The sequence below is a fragment of the Meriones unguiculatus genome, chromosome 8, assembly GCF_030254825.1.
Source record: "Meriones unguiculatus strain TT.TT164.6M chromosome 8, Bangor_MerUng_6.1, whole genome shotgun sequence".
NCBI classification, from domain to species: Eukaryota; Metazoa; Chordata; class Mammalia; order Rodentia; family Muridae; genus Meriones; species Meriones unguiculatus.
In genome coordinates this window covers 59,606,711-59,627,218 of record NC_083356.1, presented here as the reverse complement: position 1 = coordinate 59,627,218, position 20,508 = coordinate 59,606,711, and the positions used below count along the sequence as shown (strand labels likewise).

The 20,508-nt window shown below is 38.6% G+C and overlaps 1 protein-coding gene across 6 annotated transcripts in view; it reads left to right on the top strand.

Moving 5' to 3' along the window:
- Positions 1–20,508, top strand: part of Oxr1 (oxidation resistance 1) — a 423,086-nt gene that overhangs the window by 187,424 nt on the left and 215,154 nt on the right. For 4 of the 6 annotated variants that reach the window (XM_060389497.1, XM_060389500.1, XM_060389496.1 and 1 more), the window contains exon 3: positions 17,424–17,620. The exons of 1 other annotated variant lie outside the window; for it this stretch is intronic. In XM_060389497.1, the coding sequence (XP_060245480.1) occupies positions 17,424–17,620 (197 nt within the window). Of the gene's footprint in view, positions 1–17,423; positions 17,621–20,508 lie in introns of those variants that run through there. One more of the 6 variants, XM_060389504.1, reaches the window with a different exon arrangement.

Sequence of the window (20,508 nt, the reverse complement as noted above, 5' to 3'; positions counted from 1 at the left end):
TACATTCATTGGTTCTTTCAACCATTTCTTAGTAAAGGAGTAAGAGCCTTACAAAAATTTAATAAAGGTGTATTAGTCTGTGCCAAAAAGGCCAAATTATCTATCTTCTCTCTTTCAGCAGAAATTGGAAGGCATGATGTCTGAGGCAGAAGCTCCCTAAATTAAAGCTGGTATTCTGAAATGCATCCCATGAGCCAATAGCTAGCTGGCACCCAAAGCCAATGTAAAAGTTTGTAGATAGCAACAAGATTCTTAAGGTTTCTGTTCTTTCAGGGACCCTGTCCTGGCCTCAGAGCAGGAGTGAGGGGTGTTCCACTAAGGAAAAGATTCTTTGGGGTAAGACAGAGAACGCAGAGCAAACCAGAAGCCTAAGCTGTACAGCTACCACAGTTGCCTGAGATGTCTACAACAGAGAGCCACTGCGTGCTGAGTACTCTGAAACTTAAATGGGAACGGATGCTTGTTTCTCACTGACAGGAAGTGATCCTGTAAGAGAGAACACGACTGTGAGAGTCTTCTTAGATACTGCCCTAGAAAGCTGTGTATGGGGGAAAAAGTAAACGCACCAGAAACAGCAGAGAGGCACACTCCCTGACTGTGCAGCAGGGACTGTCTTAGTGACCCTGGCAAAAGCTGCATTCATTCACAGAGTGGAGACTTTGGCATGAGATCTGATGTGGCAAAGCTACAATGAACTCATAAAAAAACCTCGCTCAACAGAAGGAGTCAGCTTTACATAGGCAATGAAAGGCAGGAGCTCATGCCTGCAAGGAAGATCCTTGCAGGGTAACATTTGAACAGTGAAGATGACTCAGCTGACAATGAGTGGATACATAGACATGCAACCTTGTGAAGTTAAACAGTCTCCAAGTGAGGTCCCACTAAGGGGAGCAGGGGCTGTTTCTGACATGAACTCAGTGACAGGCTTACTGATCACCGCCCCCTGGGGGGTGCAGCCTTGCCAGGCCACAGAGGAAGACAATGCAGCCAGCTTTGATAAGACCTGATAGGCTAGGATCAGATAGAAACGGAGGACCTTCCCCTATCAGTGGATAAGGGGAGGGGCATAGGAGGAGAAGAGGGAATCAGGAAAGGATTGGCAAGAGGGGTGGAGGGAGGCACATACAAAGTGAATAAATTGTGATAAATAAAAAAAAATTAAAGGAAAGTCTATCAGCATCGCACAAATGATAGAGCAGAGAGGTGCAAGCTAAGTGTCCTATTTCAAGTTTCTATCTAGTCTGGGGTACTAAATAAGATATAGGCCAGACTAAATGGTTTTTTCATATGACTGCAGCACAGTGGATGAGTGCAGAACAGCACCCTTCCAGTGCCACTGTCAAGCTTGATTGGTAACGTGTTTGTAAGAGGTCTTCAAGACTGTGCTTCCTGGGCTGTTTGTATCTTCCCAGTGAATCTATTTACTTTTTGGTGAGTCAAGCTTTTAAGGGTCATTAATATCACTCTCAGGGTGCAGGGTACTGGAAGTTCAAATATGCATGGGATAAACCCTGATATGAAATAGTTTCTAAAGTGTAGATTAAGTCAGCATAACCCCAGTAGATACCATGTCTGTCTCTGACCCTGAGCCAATGCTGTCTACAGATTCAAAGGCCTCCAATCCAGAATAACCATATTTTATTTCTCTATCTTTCATGATAATCACAAGAGTGTGCTGATTTTTAAAGAGTTATATAGGGATTTGTGGAAATGTTTATGTAATTGTATGTGAATCTGTACTTTTTCATTGCTCCTTTTTTCTCTTGCATCTGTTAATGTATTTAGTTCTCTGCATGAAAACTCCACTTGATTTATTTCCTTTATTGCAACTTCAATACCTAAAACTATGAGCACCGAGAACCACAGAGTAAAATTCTTGTTCGAACAATACCTACCACCCAGCTCATGTTTTCTAAGGTCTAGCTCCAGCCTACTTATTAGACATGCATTCAACCATGATTCGATCCAATTTTAATGCATTTCATTACAACAGTGAGTCCATTAACAAATACCATAGAAGTAACAAAGACCATACCTTTCCAAAAGATGTATTTTCATTTATGCATTTTTGTCTGTATGTGTGTGTGTGTGTGTGTGTGTGTGTGTGTGTGTGTGTGTGTGTGTAAGTACAGGTACATGTGGGCCACAGAATACATGTGGAAGGCAGTGGAAAGCATTTCAGAAGTCTGTCCATTCCTTCTACTCTGATTTTGAGGCAGGGTCTTTCTTGTTTCGGCCACTTTGCCCTAGAAGGTGGCATCCAGCTGAGACTTCTGCCTCTACCAACCCTGTCACTATAGGAGTGCTGTAGTGAAGATTACAGAGAGAAGTGCCCATACCTGGTTCTTCTCCCTGGCTTCTAGGAATCAAACTCAGTAAGTCTTTTACCTGGCGACATTTTTGCTAGCCCTACCATCTTTTGAGACATCTCTTACTGGCCTAGAGCCCAGCTCCCCTCTCAGACTAGGCTTGCTGGCCAGAGAACTCCTGGGATCTGCTTGTCTCTGCTTTCCTAATACTGGGATTTCAAGCACAAACTCATGGCTGACTTTTTTTTTTAATGCAAGTTCTTGCCATAAAATTCAAGTTCTTGTCCTTTCAAATCCAGAACATTACCAATGTAACTTGTCTACTCAACTCCAGTATAACATTTTCTTAAAAAGTTCCTTTTCTTCTTTTGCCACCCCTAGAGATTGAATGTAAAACCTCATGAATGATGGTCAAATGCTCTGCCATTGAGCTACCTCCTATCAATTAAAAAACATCATTTCAATCCGTAATATGTAACTCATCATAGAATCTAATATTTAAAGAAAATTAAAAATATCATTTTCATTTAAATATATTTAGGATGACTTAAGGTTTTTCCGTATTTATCAATAGGATGATTTAAAGAGATCCTGAGATGCTAGATAAACCAGAAAGATGTTTTCTATCAAATTTCTAAATTAATGTATATGTGAAACACTAACATTTTTCTGTTCTTTCTTGTTCCTATTTTGTGTGCCTCTGAAAAATTAAGAGGACAGCCTTTTGTCTTTGTTGTCAATTTGTTTGTGAACCTCCAGGCTTTGCCCAGATTATCACTATCCACAGAAGAATATCTTGATTAAGTTTGGAGTTGCCGTATGCTCTCTATAAGCAAAACTTCCTTTGAGTCTGAGAGTCCATGTGCTTTATACAGAATCTTTGTAATAGACCCTGTTAAAAATAGATTCCTTTAATCAGTAGGGTTGGATAGGAGCCTAAAGTCTTAAAATAGTCTTATGTGTTCTGATTTCTTCTACCTTAAATGAGTAAACAGAATGCAATCGATGTAGCAATCATATGTTACAAATCATTTCTTCAGAGGTAATGAAATTAAATTTCAGCTCTGAGAGTTATTATAGAAGACTTTAACATATGAAAAATTTGACATCAAAATCCCTCAAGCCCTAATCTTTGGATTTACATAATGTTTTTCCTCTTTCAAGCTCTTCCAGCTGAAAGGCTCTGAAGTTCCAAGGCAAAAAACAAATTAAATTGCATATTTGCACAATTTAAAAGCGAATGCTTTCAATATAATGACATAATCAGAAAATGCATGGAATGGGAAACTCATAAAAATTTTACTAATACTAATTTGCTGCTTCAAAATTTTTAGCAAAAATATGATGTTCAAAATTCTTAATGGTTTTTCTAAGACTATGTATCCTTCTATTAATATGATTAAAGTATTTTAATAGTAGGTTATTAAAAGAAGTACATCCTGAACTTGAACCCAGCACTTTGTTTCCAGAGTTGTGGCTCATTAGACTGCACAGTTCTATCATTGAAGCTGTCTGCACATCAATGTTAACATATAAAGTGTTAGTGAACTATATAAAAATGTTGAGATGATGTGGTTTAAATTTATAATAATAGTAGGGAGGTGAAATAATTTTCCATTCTAATGAGAGTTGGGAACAAGGTGTGGTTGTATAGTTTCATTAAATTAATCATTAGATCAGCTGAAAACAGTCTTACTTTTAATTGATTTGTATTTTTTTTATATATTTATGCTTGTGTTCTTGCATGGTTTGCTGTTCGATCTCCCTGTGGTGAAACCCATTCAACTCTTTCTTCACTAAGCACCTACTCTGTGCCAGGCACTATGCGAGGACCCAGGAATAAAATGGTGACAAGTCCCTACATGTGTCATGTGTAGAATCTGTATGTATGCATAATCAAATGGAGCTGCTGCTGAGGAGCTCCAACAGAAAGGCCTTTTATTCTCTTTTCTCTGAGCTGCTGCCACATTTCATATATTAGCAAACCAGCAGAAACACTTAGAGGGCGTGGTGTCTTTTCAATGAAAGTTCAGTAAAAAATGAGAACACTGTACATTAAGATGTATTGAACACTGGGGAGGAAAAGTTGGTTAGGATTTACTTTCTAGTATTTCTATCATAACATTAGCTTTAACTGCAAGGACTGATTTAGTATCTTCCTATATTATTTCCTTATTTAAAGTGACCCGCTTTCAAAGTTAAAATTAATCATATTTAACACAGAATTTTCGTTCCTACTAAGATTTCACCTATAGCTTGGTTGTTCAATTTCCTGATTTGTGAATATTTGTGTATGACAAAGCATGAATTTCTTGGAATGAAGACAAGGTCAGACTGATATTTTATGATAACAAGCTAATTCTGATGTCCTATTAGCTACTACAATTCTAATCTGGATTCCCAAAGGATACTCTGATTTAAGCTTTTTGCATTGGTTTGAAAGTACAAATGAAAATTATAATTTCCGATTCAACTTAAAGAATAAAATGGCTACTGCAATCATGAAGTTAGCCAAGATTGGCATTTTTCTTTACCCCAAGAAAGTTTCCTTGTTTTATAGCATAAGTTTCCAATCTGCCTTTTCTTCTGAATATGAACTGAGTAAGCCTGATTTTTTTCTTCTGAGTTTGTTTGTAGCTGCTGACTTTTCAGTTACACTGTATACTGGGGGTAACAAAAGCCCTTAATTTGCAATGTGATTTTTTTAGGCGTTTGCTCCCTGAAGCTCATTTTCAGTGAGCTGAGACTCTTGCAGAAACCACAGTACCCAACTTGGAAAGCCTGCATTCTCAGCAGCTTCACTACTTTAAACAATACCCTTACATTAGCTCCTCTAGAAAGCTAGGAGACAGCTTCTCCAGCGTAATGAGATGTGTGAGCCACAGATGGCCTGCTGGAAATTACTAGAAGGATTGTAAGTGTTGAGGCTCTGGGATACACAGTCATCCAGGTACATACAGGTTCATATTTGAGTACTGTACAAGAATCACTTGGCACTAGGTGAATCTGAGTAGCTCCTTTTAGCACTGTAAATTCTGTTTGTTAGCGTTACCACCGCCTTCACATATGTCTCCTATCTTATTCTCACATGGCTTTCTTATCTAAAGTTGTCTCACATCATGCATACCATTATCTAGGTAAGAATTCAACTGCTCAAGTTTTTTTTCAGGATCCTATAAGACCTGGACAATAAGGGATAAAATTCACCTCTATCCTATAATTCTGCATGTGAAATTCAATTCTAAATGTTCTGGCTGGTTTCTGGCTTTACTAATTTGTAGCTTCATCAATTTGTGATCATCTCTGTTGAGCCTTCTGTGTATAGGAAATATGATGCCTTCCTCTTAATTGTTTGTGATCAATATAATAAATAAAGCATGACATTATGGCCATGTATATCATACATTATAAATGGTTGACTGTTCATGTTTTCTTGCTTTTGGTTAAAGCAAAAACCTTTAAGGCATTAGCGTATGACAACTATTCTTCCAACACCTTTGCCAAATGTCAATTTAATCCCCGTGTAAATCTTTCACACTAGTATTAATATCTCAGCTTAGAAATGAGAAAACTTAAACAAGAAGATGTTGAAAATCTTTTCAAGTCTAAAAAGCTAGTTCCTGTGAGGTTAGGAATAGTTCCAGGAAGTGCCCCGTCGCCTGTGGTCTCACCCCTGTGCTGTTACTCTAAGGTGCTGTTACTCTAAGGTGCACAGTGGAACATATGGAATTGTCGCTTTTAGTTGTTGTTACCGTTGCTTTTCTCATCACTCTGACAGAAGAAACTGGCAGGTGCACACACAGGGAGAAACTGTTTATTTTGACTCCTAATTAGTAGTGGCCCATTCCATCAGGAGAAGGAAGACGTGCTGGCTGATGTGGATCCCTGTGTACTTACAGGAGTGTGAAGGAATAGCTAACTCCTCATGTCCTCACATCTAGGGAGATCAATCGGGTAGCAGACAGCCTGGATCAGACCGCAAGTAGATTTCACTTCGAAGGCCTGCCCCTACCAATCTACTTTTGTTACGTAGTCCACCATCACAAAGGACCCACAGTCAGTCTCCCCAAACAGTGCCACCATCTGGTGACCAAACGTTCAAACGTCTGAGCTAGTCAGAGACATTTCCATTCAAACTATAAGGTAGGCTAATGTTATATCAACATGAAATCCTGAAGCAAAGAAACCATTCCTGATGTACTGTTGCAGATTTGATCAACTGTTGCTGCTACTTAAGCTACCATCAAAGGACTATAGTAAAAGAACAGTAGATTTGTTTTGGTTTGGGTTTGGTTTTTCAGTTAGTTACAGAACTCAGGAACATAATTAGTCATAATGCAGACATAATTTGAACACCAATTTATGGAGGGGTGGCTAATTCCAGTTAAGAAGTTGGGTTAAATGAAAATATTAATTTCCTGTATTTAAGGCAGAATGAAAACATGTAGTATTTAGACCACTGGAATAACAAGACTATTGAAAGATGTAAAACATGATAGTCAGGGAGAGATAGAAAGCATGGCTTTGTCATACTTGAATAGAAGATTAAAGAAGATCAGACAGGAACCTCATATTTTGAGAGGAAGAGAAAAAGGGTAAGATCCAACCTACAAGAGAGGCAATAGAAGAAAGGACTGCCCATAAGAAGAGCTTCTCCCTGTCAGAACTACAACGTCTCTGGTCATGGCAGGCCATTTTCCTAACAATGGAGATAATGTACTGTGAACGATGGAAATATTGAGCATGTACTGCATGTGGCATAAAATTGTGGGTCAGTGGAATTGAGGATTATGAATATTTGATTGTTATGTGAGGTCTTAAGGAAAACTTGTCAAATTTGAAGCCGGAACATCACTGGAATAGTTCACAACACGTGGCTTTTCATTTAGGTACGTGAACACTATAGGTGGCTCTTCATTTGGGTATGGAACACAATGTATGACTTCAAAGTTTGAGTGCTTGTGTTCAGAATTGAAGTATCTGTGCACTCTGCTCCTCAGCCAATAAAAGTCTCAGTTGTGAAAAAGAGCTTCTGCACGCTGAGAGCTGCTTGGTAGAGTGGGACGGGCAATTGGGAACTTTTCTCTGATGTGAGCAATGTAAAGCCAGGTTCAGTCACAAGGTCCCCAAGCTCTGGCTTCCAGGTGTCCATTCAAACTAAAAGATGTGTGGATTGGACTCACAACTGGACAGGGATTCTGATAAATACTCAATAAATTATTCAAGGGTAAGTGTTGCTGATATCTTTTTAAATTGTCTAGTCCTGGAGACTTCCATCAGTTTATTTATTATTTATTATAGTTTCTGTGACATCATGTTTCATCTTCAACACATCGTACTTTTTTGATTCTTATATGAAATGTTCTTGCACCTTATTTTTACAGAGTTAAAAAAAAGTCTAAGTCCTCTTTATAGGTCATCTGTTCTCCTTCTTCCTTGTCATCCCCCGCACTCCTCGCCTGATCCTCCTGAGCTATTCTTTCTGCTCCCACTTCCACGAATTATGTATGCATGTATGTATGTATTTGTTTTCTGAAATATTTGAAGGCTGTTATTGAAATGTCACTTTGTGCACCAAGCACAGGACTTCTTTTACCTTGATCCCTTACTCTTCACTCCTTCAAAATTCACCTTCCAGAATGTGCACAGCTTCTTACCAACTGCATGGCCTTTAATTTCATCAAACAAAGGTTCTTTGCTGCCTCTTAAGAGATTATTTTGTGTCTTTTTGTAATGTTTTACTTTCACAGGGTATTTTATCTCTTACACACACCTACATATTTCATTATTCTATATTTACAATTATTTAACACATTTAATTAAGAACATTGATTAAATTTTAGAGAGGCTTCCTCCCTCATGGAATTTGGAAAGTGAAGGTAGTATTTAGCAAGTTTCCTTGTCAACTATATAGTTGAGTTCAGAACTTTTAGGGAGTAATTCAATTACCCACACAGTTCTGTTTTGTGAGAATGTACAAAGGCTTAAGCAAGTTTTTTATTTAATTAATTTATTTTTTAATGTCTGTAACAATTTTTATTGCATATAATTGTACATATACTTTTTTGTTGATACAAATTTAAGGATATATTTTGTTACTCCATATGGTATACATGTTTCAATTCTTTTTTTACTTTATTTTTTATTTTTATTAATTACAGTTTATTTAGTTTGTATCCCAGATGTATCCCCTCCCAGTCCCACCCTCCTCCCTCTCTCATCTCCTCCCGTACCCCTTCCCAAGTCCACTGATAAGGAAGGTCCACCTCCCCTTCCATCTGAACCTAGCCTATCAGATCTCAACTGGACTGGCTTCTTTGTCTTCCTCTGTGGCATGGTAAGGCTGCTCCTCCCTCAGGGGAAGTTGATCAAAGAGCCAGCCCCTGAGTTCATGTCAGAGACAGCTCCTGATCCCATTACTGGGGAACCCTCTTGGAGACTGAGCTGCCATGAACTGTGCAGGGGTTCTAGGTTATCTCCATGCATAGTCCTTGGTTGGAGTATCAGTCTCAGAAAAGACCCTTGTGGCCAGATTTTTTGGTTCTGTTGCTCTCCTTATGGAGCTCCTGTCCTCTCTAGGTCTTTCTATCTTCCCTGTCTTTCATAAGATTCCTTGCACTCTGCCCAAAATTCAGCTATTAGTCTCAGCATCTGCTTTAATACCCTGCAGGATGGAACCACTATTCCTAATTGTCTGAGAAAGCACCAGATTGATTTCCAAAGTGATTGTACCAGTTTATGTTCCCACCAGCAATAACAAAAATAACAAAATACATCACCCTTCAAGTCTCAATTGGGAAATATGTGTATTAAAGAGGCAGAGAAAGCAGGACAATACTGCTGTTTTCTTCTTTCTTTGGCCTTTCAGACTGTAGCATCGCAGGCTCAGCTCATTCCAGAGAGCTTAAAAGGTTAGTGGGCCACTTTGAAGTTTCTCAGAACTTTATTACCTATCACACCATAAAATGTAAGCTATCATGCAAATTGTAATGCATTGCTTTGTTTACTTACTTGCTACTGGTGCCAGGCAGTGACTGATAGAGTAGCCTTTCCAGAAAGGAAGGAAAAAGCCATTTTAGCTCAGGGGCAGTAGCCATCCTCCATATGGAGAGCATCCATCCTTGCCAGTTTTGCTGTGCTCTCTTAGTTTGGGAGAGTTAAGAGGACCGAGGGTTTCATTCCAACCATTGTCACTCTGATTTCTTTGTGTCATTAGCCATGAGAGTTTCATGTTGGATCTCTAATTATGGATAATGGCCACTGTGGTCCTTTGCAGTGTACCTGTAAGATGTCAATCAGAAATACAGCTCAGTCTATTCCCCAACTGGTTATCTTGCAGAATGTTTCCTACTTTCCTATAGTTCCTTTCTCCAACTTCTTTAGAAGAAGGAATTGTCCTTTCAGAAACACCTGTTGTTCCTTTATGTCAGCACTGCCATCTCCAGAAGTGGAGGCAGGAGTTGCCCTTTTGGTTAACTGTTTCCTAATTATTCTTCATTAACATGCACTAAAATAAACCAGTTGCTTGAATTCCCAGCTTTCGTGAAGACCCACTTTTTCAAATATCAGTAATTTAAAAAGGTAGTTCAGTGCTGGCTTGTAATCTCAGCCCATAGGGAGGCAGAGGCAGACGGATCGCTTTGAGTTTGACGCTAGCCTGGTCTACAAAGTGAATCCAAGACAGATAAGGTTACTAAGATAGACAAAGAAACCCTGTCTCGAAAAAGCAAACAAACAAACAAAACCAACTAATATTTAAATTGCAAAAATTTGCTTCTAATAAATTTAGATTTATGTTGGATTGGGCAACATGATTTCTTTTTTAAAAAAATATAACAAAATAAAATATAGTAAGATGGAACAAATGCTATCACTTCAAAGTTAGATGAGACAAACCAACAGAAGAACACAGACTAAGAGAGAAGCACTAGAATCAGAGACCCGTTTGTTTGAACACTCAGGGATCAAATAAAAACTCTCAACTGGAAGTCATAATTTATAAGCAGACGACCTGCATCTAGCCCCATGCAGGCCCCATGCTTCTTCAGTCTCTGTGAGTTCATATGACCTTTGTTCATGTTCATTTAGAGGGCCTTGTGTTTGTAGGGTTTGTTTTGTTTTTGTCGTGTGTGTGTGCATCTCTGGGCATGTGTCTTTCATTCCCTCTGGCTCTTATACTTTTCCCACCTTCTCTTCTCACTCTCTCTGTCCTGAGTTCCAAGGGGAGGGATTTGATGGCAACATCCCATTAGGGCTGAGCGTTAAATGTTTTCCTCTCTCTACATAATGTCTGGATGTTGGGCTTTGTATTTATTCTGTCTGCTTCAGGAGAACATTTCTCTAATGACAGCTGAACAATTCACTGATCTATGATTACAGTAGACTTTTATTAGTAACTTTATCACTGTTTAATTTTTTTGTCCTTGTTTTTTTAAGACCAATAATACTTGGTTTTACTCAAGGTCTCTGGGATATCTAATTTCTCATATTGGTCACCCAAGCAGTCTTGGGCATGGGTTCTATTTTGTGGAGTGGGCCTTCAACCAAATCAGTTGCTTGCTGCAAGCTTTACTCCCACAAGCTTTGTGCCACCGTTGCCCTGGCATATCTTGCATTCAGGACACCACTGTAGATCATGGGGCTTGTAGCTGGGCTTGGTATTTGTGTTCCTCTTTTGGTAGTATGCAGAGTGCCTGCCTGTCCCAAAGATGCGAGTGAAGGGCTGAAGCTCTGTGTAGGCACCGCCTGGATTTCTCTATTTTCAGTGAGTTTTCTAGGTGTTGGCATCAGCAGTGTGGCCTTGCTGTCAGTCTTTGGAGAGCAGCCTATTGTCTCGAGAACAGCTTCTGTTGTTCCATGGTAACCCCTTGGCCAACAACTCAGTTAGGTATAACCCAATTCCAGAACTGGAAGCTTCATTTGGTGGGAAGAGATGCTCAGCTGGGACTCTGTCTCTCCTGTTACTTGATTTGATTTAGATTGTCTTCACATGTGTCTGTATTTTAGGAAGTCTCTACTGTACTAGGTTTCCATATGACCCTTCAAATGGCCCTTAATTTTAAGCTGTCTCTTTCTGTATTCACTCCCCCAACTCTCTGTTTGTTCTTCCTCCCCACTTGATACCTAGTTTTTCGATATAAATATATATATTTAAACACACACATATGATATTAGCCATCTATCAAATATGTAGTTGGTAAATATTTTTCCATTCTGTTGGTTGCTGATTTGTCAAAATGATGGCATTATTTGCTATGCAAAAGCTTTTCAGTATTATGAGGCTCCGTTTATTAATTGTTTATCTTAGTATCTGTGCTATGGTGTTCTGTTCAGAAACTTTTTTGTGCAAATAAGTTCTAGGATATTCCCTGCTTCCTTTTCTTTAAGGTTCAGTATAACTGGTTTAATGTTAGGGTCATTGATTTGTGTTTTGTGCAGGGTAATAAGTATGGAACTATTTGTATTCTTCTATATGCATATATCCAGTTTGACCATCAGCATATGTTTTGAAAATGCTGTCTTTTTTACAGCACAGGGCTCTAGTTTCTTTACCAACAGTCAGATGTGGTGTCCATCGGTGTGTGGACTTATGTCTGGGTCTTTCAGTTCTCTCCTATTGGTCAACATGTCTGTATTTGTGCCAATACCATGCTGTTTTTAGTGCTATAGCTTTGTAGTACAACTTAGAATCAGGAATGGTGATTCTAAGATGTACTACAAGGCTCCCTCCTCCATCTGTTCCCGTTCTGTTGGTTTAGCTATCATGTTTCTGTCTTTCTTTTTCTTTCTTTCTTTTTTCTTTCTTTCTCTCTCTTTTTTCTCTTTCTTTCCCTCTCTTTCTCTCTTTCTTCTTCTTCTTTTTTTTTTTCTGTTTCTGTATGAAGGCGAGAACTGTCCTGTCAACATCTCTGAGGAATTATGTTGGAATTTTGGTGAGGATTACATTGAATCTTTAGGTTGCTTTTGGTAGGATTATCATTTTATTATGTTAATTCTACTGATCTATGAGCATGAGAAATCGTTCCATTTTCTTTTATCTTCTTTAGTTTCTTTTCTTCAGTACCTTGAATTTTTCATACAAGTCTTTGAATTGAGTGGTTAGAGTTATCCCCAAGATATTTTATATTATTTGAGGCTATTGTGAAAGGTATTTTTTTCTGATTTCTTTCTCAGTTTCTTTGGTATTTATATATAGAAGGGCTACTGATATTTATGAGTTAATTTTTCATCCTAGTACTTTGTTGAAAGTGTTTACCAGCTGGTGGAGTTTCCTGGTGGAATTTTTCTCATTACTTATGTATACTATCATATCCTCTGAAAATAAAGATACTTTAATTTCTTCCTTTCCAATTTGTATCCCCTCAATCTCCTTCAGTTGTCTTAATGCTCTAGTTAAGACTTCATCTACTATATTGAATAGGGATGGAGAGAGTGGAGAACCCTGTCTTGTTCCTATTTTTAGTGGAATTGCTTTGAGTTTCTCTCATTTTAAGTTGATGTTGGCTGTGGGCTAGCTGTAAACTGCCTTTATTATGCAGAGGGATTTCCATTGTATGCTTATTCTCACCAGGACTTTTATCATGAAGGGGTGTTGGGTTTTCCAGAGGCCCTTTCTGCATCTAATGTGATGAACATGTGTTTTCCATCTTTCAGTTTCTTCATAGATTACATATATTAATTTAGGTATGCTCGAATATCTTTGCCTTTCTGGGATGAGACCTACTTCATCATGGTGGAAAATTTTTTAACGTGTTCTTGGATTCAGTTTTCATGTATTTTATTGAGGGTTTTTTTTCCAAACATATTCATATATTCATAAGAGAATTGGTCTGCAATTCTCTTTCTTTGTTGAATCTTTATGTGGTTCAGCTATCAGTGTAACTGTGACCTCGTGAAATGAATTGGGCAATGCTCCTTCTGTTTTATCTTGTGGAATAATTTAAGGAGTACTGGCATTAACTTTTCTTTGAAAGTCTAGTTTAATTCTATGCTAAAACCATCTGGCCCTGCACAATTTTTGGTTATGAGACTTTTAATGACTGCTTCTATTTCCTTAGGTATCTTAGTTCTATTTAAATTGCTTACCTGATCTTGATTAATTTTTGTAAGTGATACATATTGAAAAAAAATATATCTGTTTCTTTTAGCTTTTCAATTTTGGTAGAGTCCAGTTTTTTTAATTCTTTTTTATTGTCTGGATTTCCTTGGTGTCTGTTACTATGGCTCCATTTTCATTTCTGATTTTGTAAATTTGGATATTCTATGTCTGCATTTGGATAAGGGTTTTAATCTCATTAATTTTCTCCAAGAACCAACTCTTTGTTTCATTGATTGTAATTTTTGTTTGTTTGTTTCTATTTTATTGGTTTCAGCCTTGATTTTTATAAATTCTTTGTCATTTGGATGTTGTATATTTTTTGTTCTAGAGCTTTCAGATGGACTGTTAAATTACTAATATGAAATTTCTTTCATTTTTTTATGTAGGCACTTGGTACTATGAATTTACTTGCCTTTGAGAACCATCTTAATTGTGTCCTATAAGTATGGATTTGTTGTGTATTCATTTTCATGCAGTTGTCGAAAGTAATTTGTTTCTTAATTTTTGTCTTAATCCATTTTGTTATTCAGCAGAGAGTTGTTCAGTTTTCATGTGTCTTAAGGTTTTTATTGTTTCTATTTTTGTTGGTATCTGCTTTAATCCATGTGTCCCATGAGTTTGGATTTGTTGTGTATTCATTTTCATTCAGTTGTTGAAGTCCTTTAATTTCTTTCTTAACTTCTGCCTTCACCCATTTGTCATTCGGTAGAGAGTCATTCAGTTTCCATGTGTCTGTAAGGTTCCTGTTGTTTCCCATTTGTTGATATCTACTTTAATCCATGGTGTTCAGATAGGATGTATTGAGTTATTTTGATTTTCTTGTATATGTTGAGACTTTCTTTGTGTCTGAGTATGTGGTCAATTTTGTATATAGTTTCATTAGGCATCTGGTATTGGGAAGCTTATAATTCTAGGTGTTGCTATCTGGTCTTGTCTTTGTTGGGTGAATGTTTTGGTTCTTTATTTCTGTTTTGTTGTTGTTGTTGTTGTTTGTTTGTTTTTGTTTTTTTCTCTAGTTCTTAGGAGAGTGTTATGGCTGAATGTTGTCTGCTAGGAAATTATTCTGTGGTCCTGACAGGTAATGCCACTCTGCGTTCTGGGTATTGGGAGCCAATACCCAGAATGGAAATGGGTACAAGGATGTGGCTCAGGGGATTCACAGAAGGAAGGAAAGCAGAAAGGTCTGCCAAGAACTGCTTAATTAGTCCCCTGGGAATGGGAGCAGTGAGTGAGGCCACAGCAGAAGATCTGCAGTATTGCTAGGTTTGGACTTGGAGAAATGGAGGAAATTATGAAGAGTTGCAGTTAGCCTACTTGCTGTCCCAGTCAGAATGGCCTGTGAGTTCACCGGGAGTTTACTTAGGCCTGGGAAAAAGGAATGAAAGCAGTGAGGTTAGAGGGAGACCTGTGGGATCTGCAGGAGATGGGTGTGGTGGGGGAGGAAGGCTGCAGCAGATGTCCTGTTGCAGAGCTGGTTATGAGACTGGGGCATTGGATTTGGAGAAGCAGAAGGAGAGGTGAAGACTTGCAGTCAGGCTACCTGCTTCCCTGGCTACAGTGTGTTTTACCTGTTTTGAACCTTTTATGAATAGAATCTTAGACTAGAATCTTAACACATCTCTGTTCCCATTGCTATGGAAAATTCAACGTCACAGACTTTAATAGCACTTTCTGTTTCTGTGTACTATGATTAGTGCTGGTATGAATATTCTTAAGTATGACTTCTAGGTGGGATCTAAAGATACATACCTTAGACTGCAGGAGACATGGATAGACATTTTTTCTAATGTGATCTTGACAAGTGTCCTCCTACTGGAACATGGGGCTTCCAGTTACTCCTCATCACCATGGTTACAAGTATTTTATATTTTTTTGCCACTGTCCTGCATGTGTTCTGAATACAATGTGCTTTCATCCTGTATGTCTCAGGAATAATGTTGTTGAACACATACATTTGTCACTGATTTGACTGAATTATTTTCATGTGTATAACAGTAACACAGGTAGTATGGAAATAAAACAGTAATCATAACCGGTGATAATTAATTGACTAAAGTTCATTATACAGTTTTCATTAATGAAATTGTACTAACCTAATAGGACACATTCCTCTTTAAGGTTTTTTGTTCTAGTACATTTAATTCAGTAGAAACTTACTGAAGGCAAGTTATAAATAAGACCTTTAGCTGAATGTCTGAAAGCTGCCCCGGCCCATGTCTGCAGAGGCCACCATTAAGCTAGACAGTTGGCCAGTGCCGAGCAGGCTCTGACACTGGGGCATTAGGTAGAAGCCGGCTCTGGAAACCCTAAACATACAGTGAACGCATGATTTTTGGGAAATTACAAGTTTTTAGTTGTGATAATCATAAACAATGAGGACGATTGCCACACTTGCTATAGGGAACTAAGTACTTTTTAAAATGGCACATGTACTTCCTGAAATACCAGGGGCTAATTATAAATTAAGCTTAAGGCCTAATAATATTAATTGCATAGCCTAAAATATTTGAATGTTTGAATTTAACTCATCATTTGCCAGAAATTTTTTTCAACCCCAAAATCTACAGAAGTGCAAAAAATTATTTTGTGGGTCACCGTTGACTTTTCCCATCAAGCCTCACCTTCTCTTGAAAATGTAGGAGTGGAACATGGGAAGAAATGGTGCGAATGCCATACATTCTGACATAATGTTAGAAGTTGGAGTTGGGGAGATGGGTTAGTGGAGAATGCCCTTGCCTTGAAGGTATGGGAACCAGGGACAGATTTCAAAACCTTCATAAAATCCAGCTGAGGGATGGATGCTCACCTTCAATTCCAAAACATGAAAGTCAAGAATGGGGGACCTCTGGGACAAGCTGGAAGATGAGACCAGCTGAGTCTCTGAGCTCTTTGTTTCAGCAAGACATCCTGTCCCAGGAATTGAGTGGGAGAAGAATCGAGGAAGATATTGATGGCAGCATATCATCATTTGTGCATCTGCACCAGCACACATACTATGTGTGTGTGTACATGCAGGTACACACATACACACACACTCCAGAAACATGAGAAAGAGAAAAAAGATATTAATGTATTAGTTAAAAATGTGAACATATCCTTCTATTTTGCTGAACTGGAGTTACTTATTTTAACTAAATTTTACTGGAGTACTCCTTTTAGAAGTAAATTCAATGATCAAAAGCATGTCTTGCTACTTAGTACAATCTGGCCTTAAGCTCAGGGTCTTCCTGACTTAGCTTCTGACATTCATTGTGTGAGTGTGTCCACCAATGCTGGGTCAAATGCATCTCTTTCATGTGACGACCATCTGCTCTTTGCTATCACTAAAATGATAAAAATTCTTCGTCACATTATGCGTTGATGTATCTTAATGAACCTTTCAAAATGATTAGACAGATTTTTTTTATTGGCTTAAAACCTCTTTTTAAAATTTATTTATTTTAAGTATATGAATGTTCTATCTTCACATACACCTACATGCCAGAAGAGGGCATCAGATGTCAATATAGATGGTTGTGAGCCACCATGTGTTTGTTGGGAATTGAACTCAGGACCTCTGGAAGAACAGCCAAGTGCTCTTAACCACTGAGCCAGCTTGGCTTAAAGCCTCTTTAACTATATTATCTTAAAATGTTAGAGGGAAAAAATGTTAGAGAGAAATTTTCTACTTTCTAAATATAGTAGGTTCTAATTAAAGACCAAATGTAATTCTAGTGCTAAAAATAGAGTCATTATAGATGGTTGTGAGCCACCATGTGGTTGCTGGGAATTGAACTCAGTGGTGCCCTCTTCTAGCGTTCAGGGGAATATGCAGGCAAAACATTATAGACATAAAAAATAAATAAGCAAATCTTAAAAAATAAAAATAAAAAGAGAAGCCCACAGGGGAATAAATGAATGGTAGGATACTGACAATGCTTGAAAAAAAAAGGGGGGTGGGGGGTCATGATGAAGATAAACATACAAAAGTATCTCTGGAGTCAGTATTCACACTGTGTGATGTTCTGCATCTGTAGGTTGAAGAAAAAGTCCCAGTCAGTGGATATTACTGCTCCAGGATTCAACCCTTTGGGTGGTGCAGGAAAGCAAGCACCACAGGCCAGCAAGCCCCCGGCACCCAAGACTCCCATCATCGAAGAAGAACAGAACAACTCAGCAAACACTCAGAAGCATCCTTCCAGGAAGAGTGAGCTCAAGAGGTTCTACACCATTGGTGAGTGCCAGGGGCTTTATAAGTGAACCGGTGCCACTTGGACAGCTTTGCGGGTGCAGGATCTGCTTGGTTAAATGATTCTTTGTTGCATAAGTGTTTGTCTTTATGATGGCTTTTGTGGACATTTTCTTACATGGTCGAAACAGAGACATGGAAGATGGAAAATTACTGAAACCTTAACAAAGTTATGTTGAAAAAAAAATGGGTTCAGTGGCCATCTATATCTGAACGCAGGAGAAATAATGTCTTCAATTTTTTACCTCATGTGTTACTATTTTCATTTTAGCCATCCTCAGCCCACACTGTTCTTATATTTTGCTTTTGTTCTTTTCATTTTCCCTCTGGGCTTCTAAGTCTCTGACCCTGTTCTGTCAGGTTGTAAAAACAGTGGCTGACATCAGCCCCTGGTGGAGCCATTAAGAAGGGAGACTGTTATTGTATTCTGAGGAACATCAAGTTACATTGGAGCACTGTTTGGGTTCCTCGCAATGCCAAGGTTGGGGAGATGGAGTTGAGAAGTAATCATATCAGAAAGTGGTAGGCTGTGAATAAGGTCTTGTGGTTGTTGTGCTCCTATGTACCCAGACAGAATTGTTACAGTAATTATGAACTTTGTTGTAGAGAGTTACATGACAGGACTAAGTAAGTTGAGCTGAAAAGTCTGTGTACCTGCGTTCCCAGCAGGTCTTTGAATAAATTATTTTCAACAATAACAGTTTCCAATATTTCAGGTAAATATGAGAGAAAGGGTTTTGTACTTGGCTACATGGCAGGTAGTGGTAAGTCCTGGGGGTAGAAGAGGAGGATGGCTTCTTGGTCCTGCATGCTCCTCTGTTTGCAGCAACTAGGTCATGCTTGAGTCTCTGTAGTGGTGAATCGGGCATTGGTTAATCAAAATGCTATCAAGGAAGTTGAATATTTCTGGCACCTACAACCCCACATCCTCCATATGGGGTGTTTGCCTGAAGACGACAATCTTTTTGTCAGGTATTTTAGACTTTATATCACTATACATTGTAGCCAGGAAAGTAGGTTTCTAGTTCTGAAATCCAGGGCATGTTCTGGTTGCTTTTGAGTCATGGCTTCCTTCAAGCTTGACAAAATGCCTCCTGGAGGATGGGTGCTGTTTCAGAATTTGCCAGTTGAGACTGCTTTCCCTTGCTTCCACTGCAAGTTTTCGTCCTCAGTCTTTTCCTCTGTTCTGATTAATGTTTTCTTTTTTTAATATTTTTTATTTTTAAATAAATTTATACATTCACTTGTATCCCAGCTGTAGCCCTCTCCCTCTTTCCTCCAGTCCTCCCCTCCCTCCCTCATCTCCTCCCTGCCCCCTTCCGAGTCCAGTGAGAGGGGGTGTCCTCCTCTCCTTCTATCTGGTCCTAGCTTATCAGGTATCTTCAGGAAGGCTGCAATGTCCTTATCTGTGGCCTAGCAAAGCTGCTCCTCCCTCAGTGGGGAGGGGAAGCTCATGAGTTTATGTCAGAAACAATTCCTGTCCCCCTTACTAAGGAACCTACTTGGATACTGAGCTACCATGGGCTCTGTCTGAGCAGGGGTTGTAGGTTATATCCATGCATGGTCCTTGGTTGGATTAATAGTCTCATAGAAGCCCCTTGTGCTCAGATATATTTGGACCTTGTGGGGCTCCCTGTCCCCTTTGGATATACTAATGCCTCCTTCTTTCATATGATTCCCTACACTCTGCCAAAGATTTGGTTATGGGTCTCAGCATCTGCTTTGCTACACTGCTAGGTAGAGTCTTTCAGGTGCCTGATTAATGTTTTCAAGGCTTGTTTTTTAACAGGTAGGAAGCCTGGTGTTCTTTGGGGTAACTATCATCAGATACTGTTGGGTGATCAAAGAAAGTGAAGCCGACAACTGCATATTTCCACTTTCAAAACTTATGTTAGCATAGTTCAAAAGATGAATCAAGCAGAAAGTCCAGTAAGGCTTTTGTCACTGCCTGTTTGCCAGGATCCTTACTCCTGACTTTTGTCACAGATGCAACCTTATATATATTTCTCATTTATGAACTGATTATGAAGAGTGAGTGTTTTGCCTTCAGGTAATAAAATTTATCTTATAAATGTAATATTCCTTCTAAGTAAGACAACAAGGGAGAGACTTATTTGCTTATTTGTTGTGTGCCTTCATGGGTATGCATGTATGTATTAGGTACTCTTACCTGTGTGAGTACAAGCTTGTGCATGTGTGTACTGGGTGTACTTAACTGTGTGTGTATGTGGAAATCCAGACATTGACTTCAAGTGTCTTCTTTTTTGTTCTTTATCTCTCAGTAAGGCTGGAAATTCTCTAGGATCTGCTCTGTCTACCCCATTAAGGGCTAGTGCTACAGACATGCGCCGCACACCTGATTTTTGTGTAGGTGTTGGGTATCTGAACCTTGGTGCTTGCACTGCAAACACTTCCCCACCCCTCCCAAGCTATCTTTCCAGCCTCATGGCAAATTTTTAATTAATGAATTTGCAACAGTTTGATTTATTATCAGCATCAATGACACGTATAAATGCTGTGTTGAACTAGTTGAATTTGAATTCTCAAGTTTATTGTGTATATATAACCTCTCTTCTGATTTGGCCCCCAAAACGTTATTTTTAAGTCTAAAATATATAAAGTATGTAACTGAAAGTTCATTTCATAAAACAAATATATTTCAGTATCCTTTCATGAAAGTACTTTTAACATAAAACAACAGCATTTTAAAGTTTTCATGTGTATTATAATTCTCTTGAGTAGAACAGAAAGGATGAATATATATTTAAAGAGGATTTAGTAGAGTGGCGTACAGGCTTTGGTCCAACCGTTCCAACAACGGCTGTCTCCTGTTGGAAAGTCCAAGAATCCAGTGGTTGGCTGTTCAGTCCATA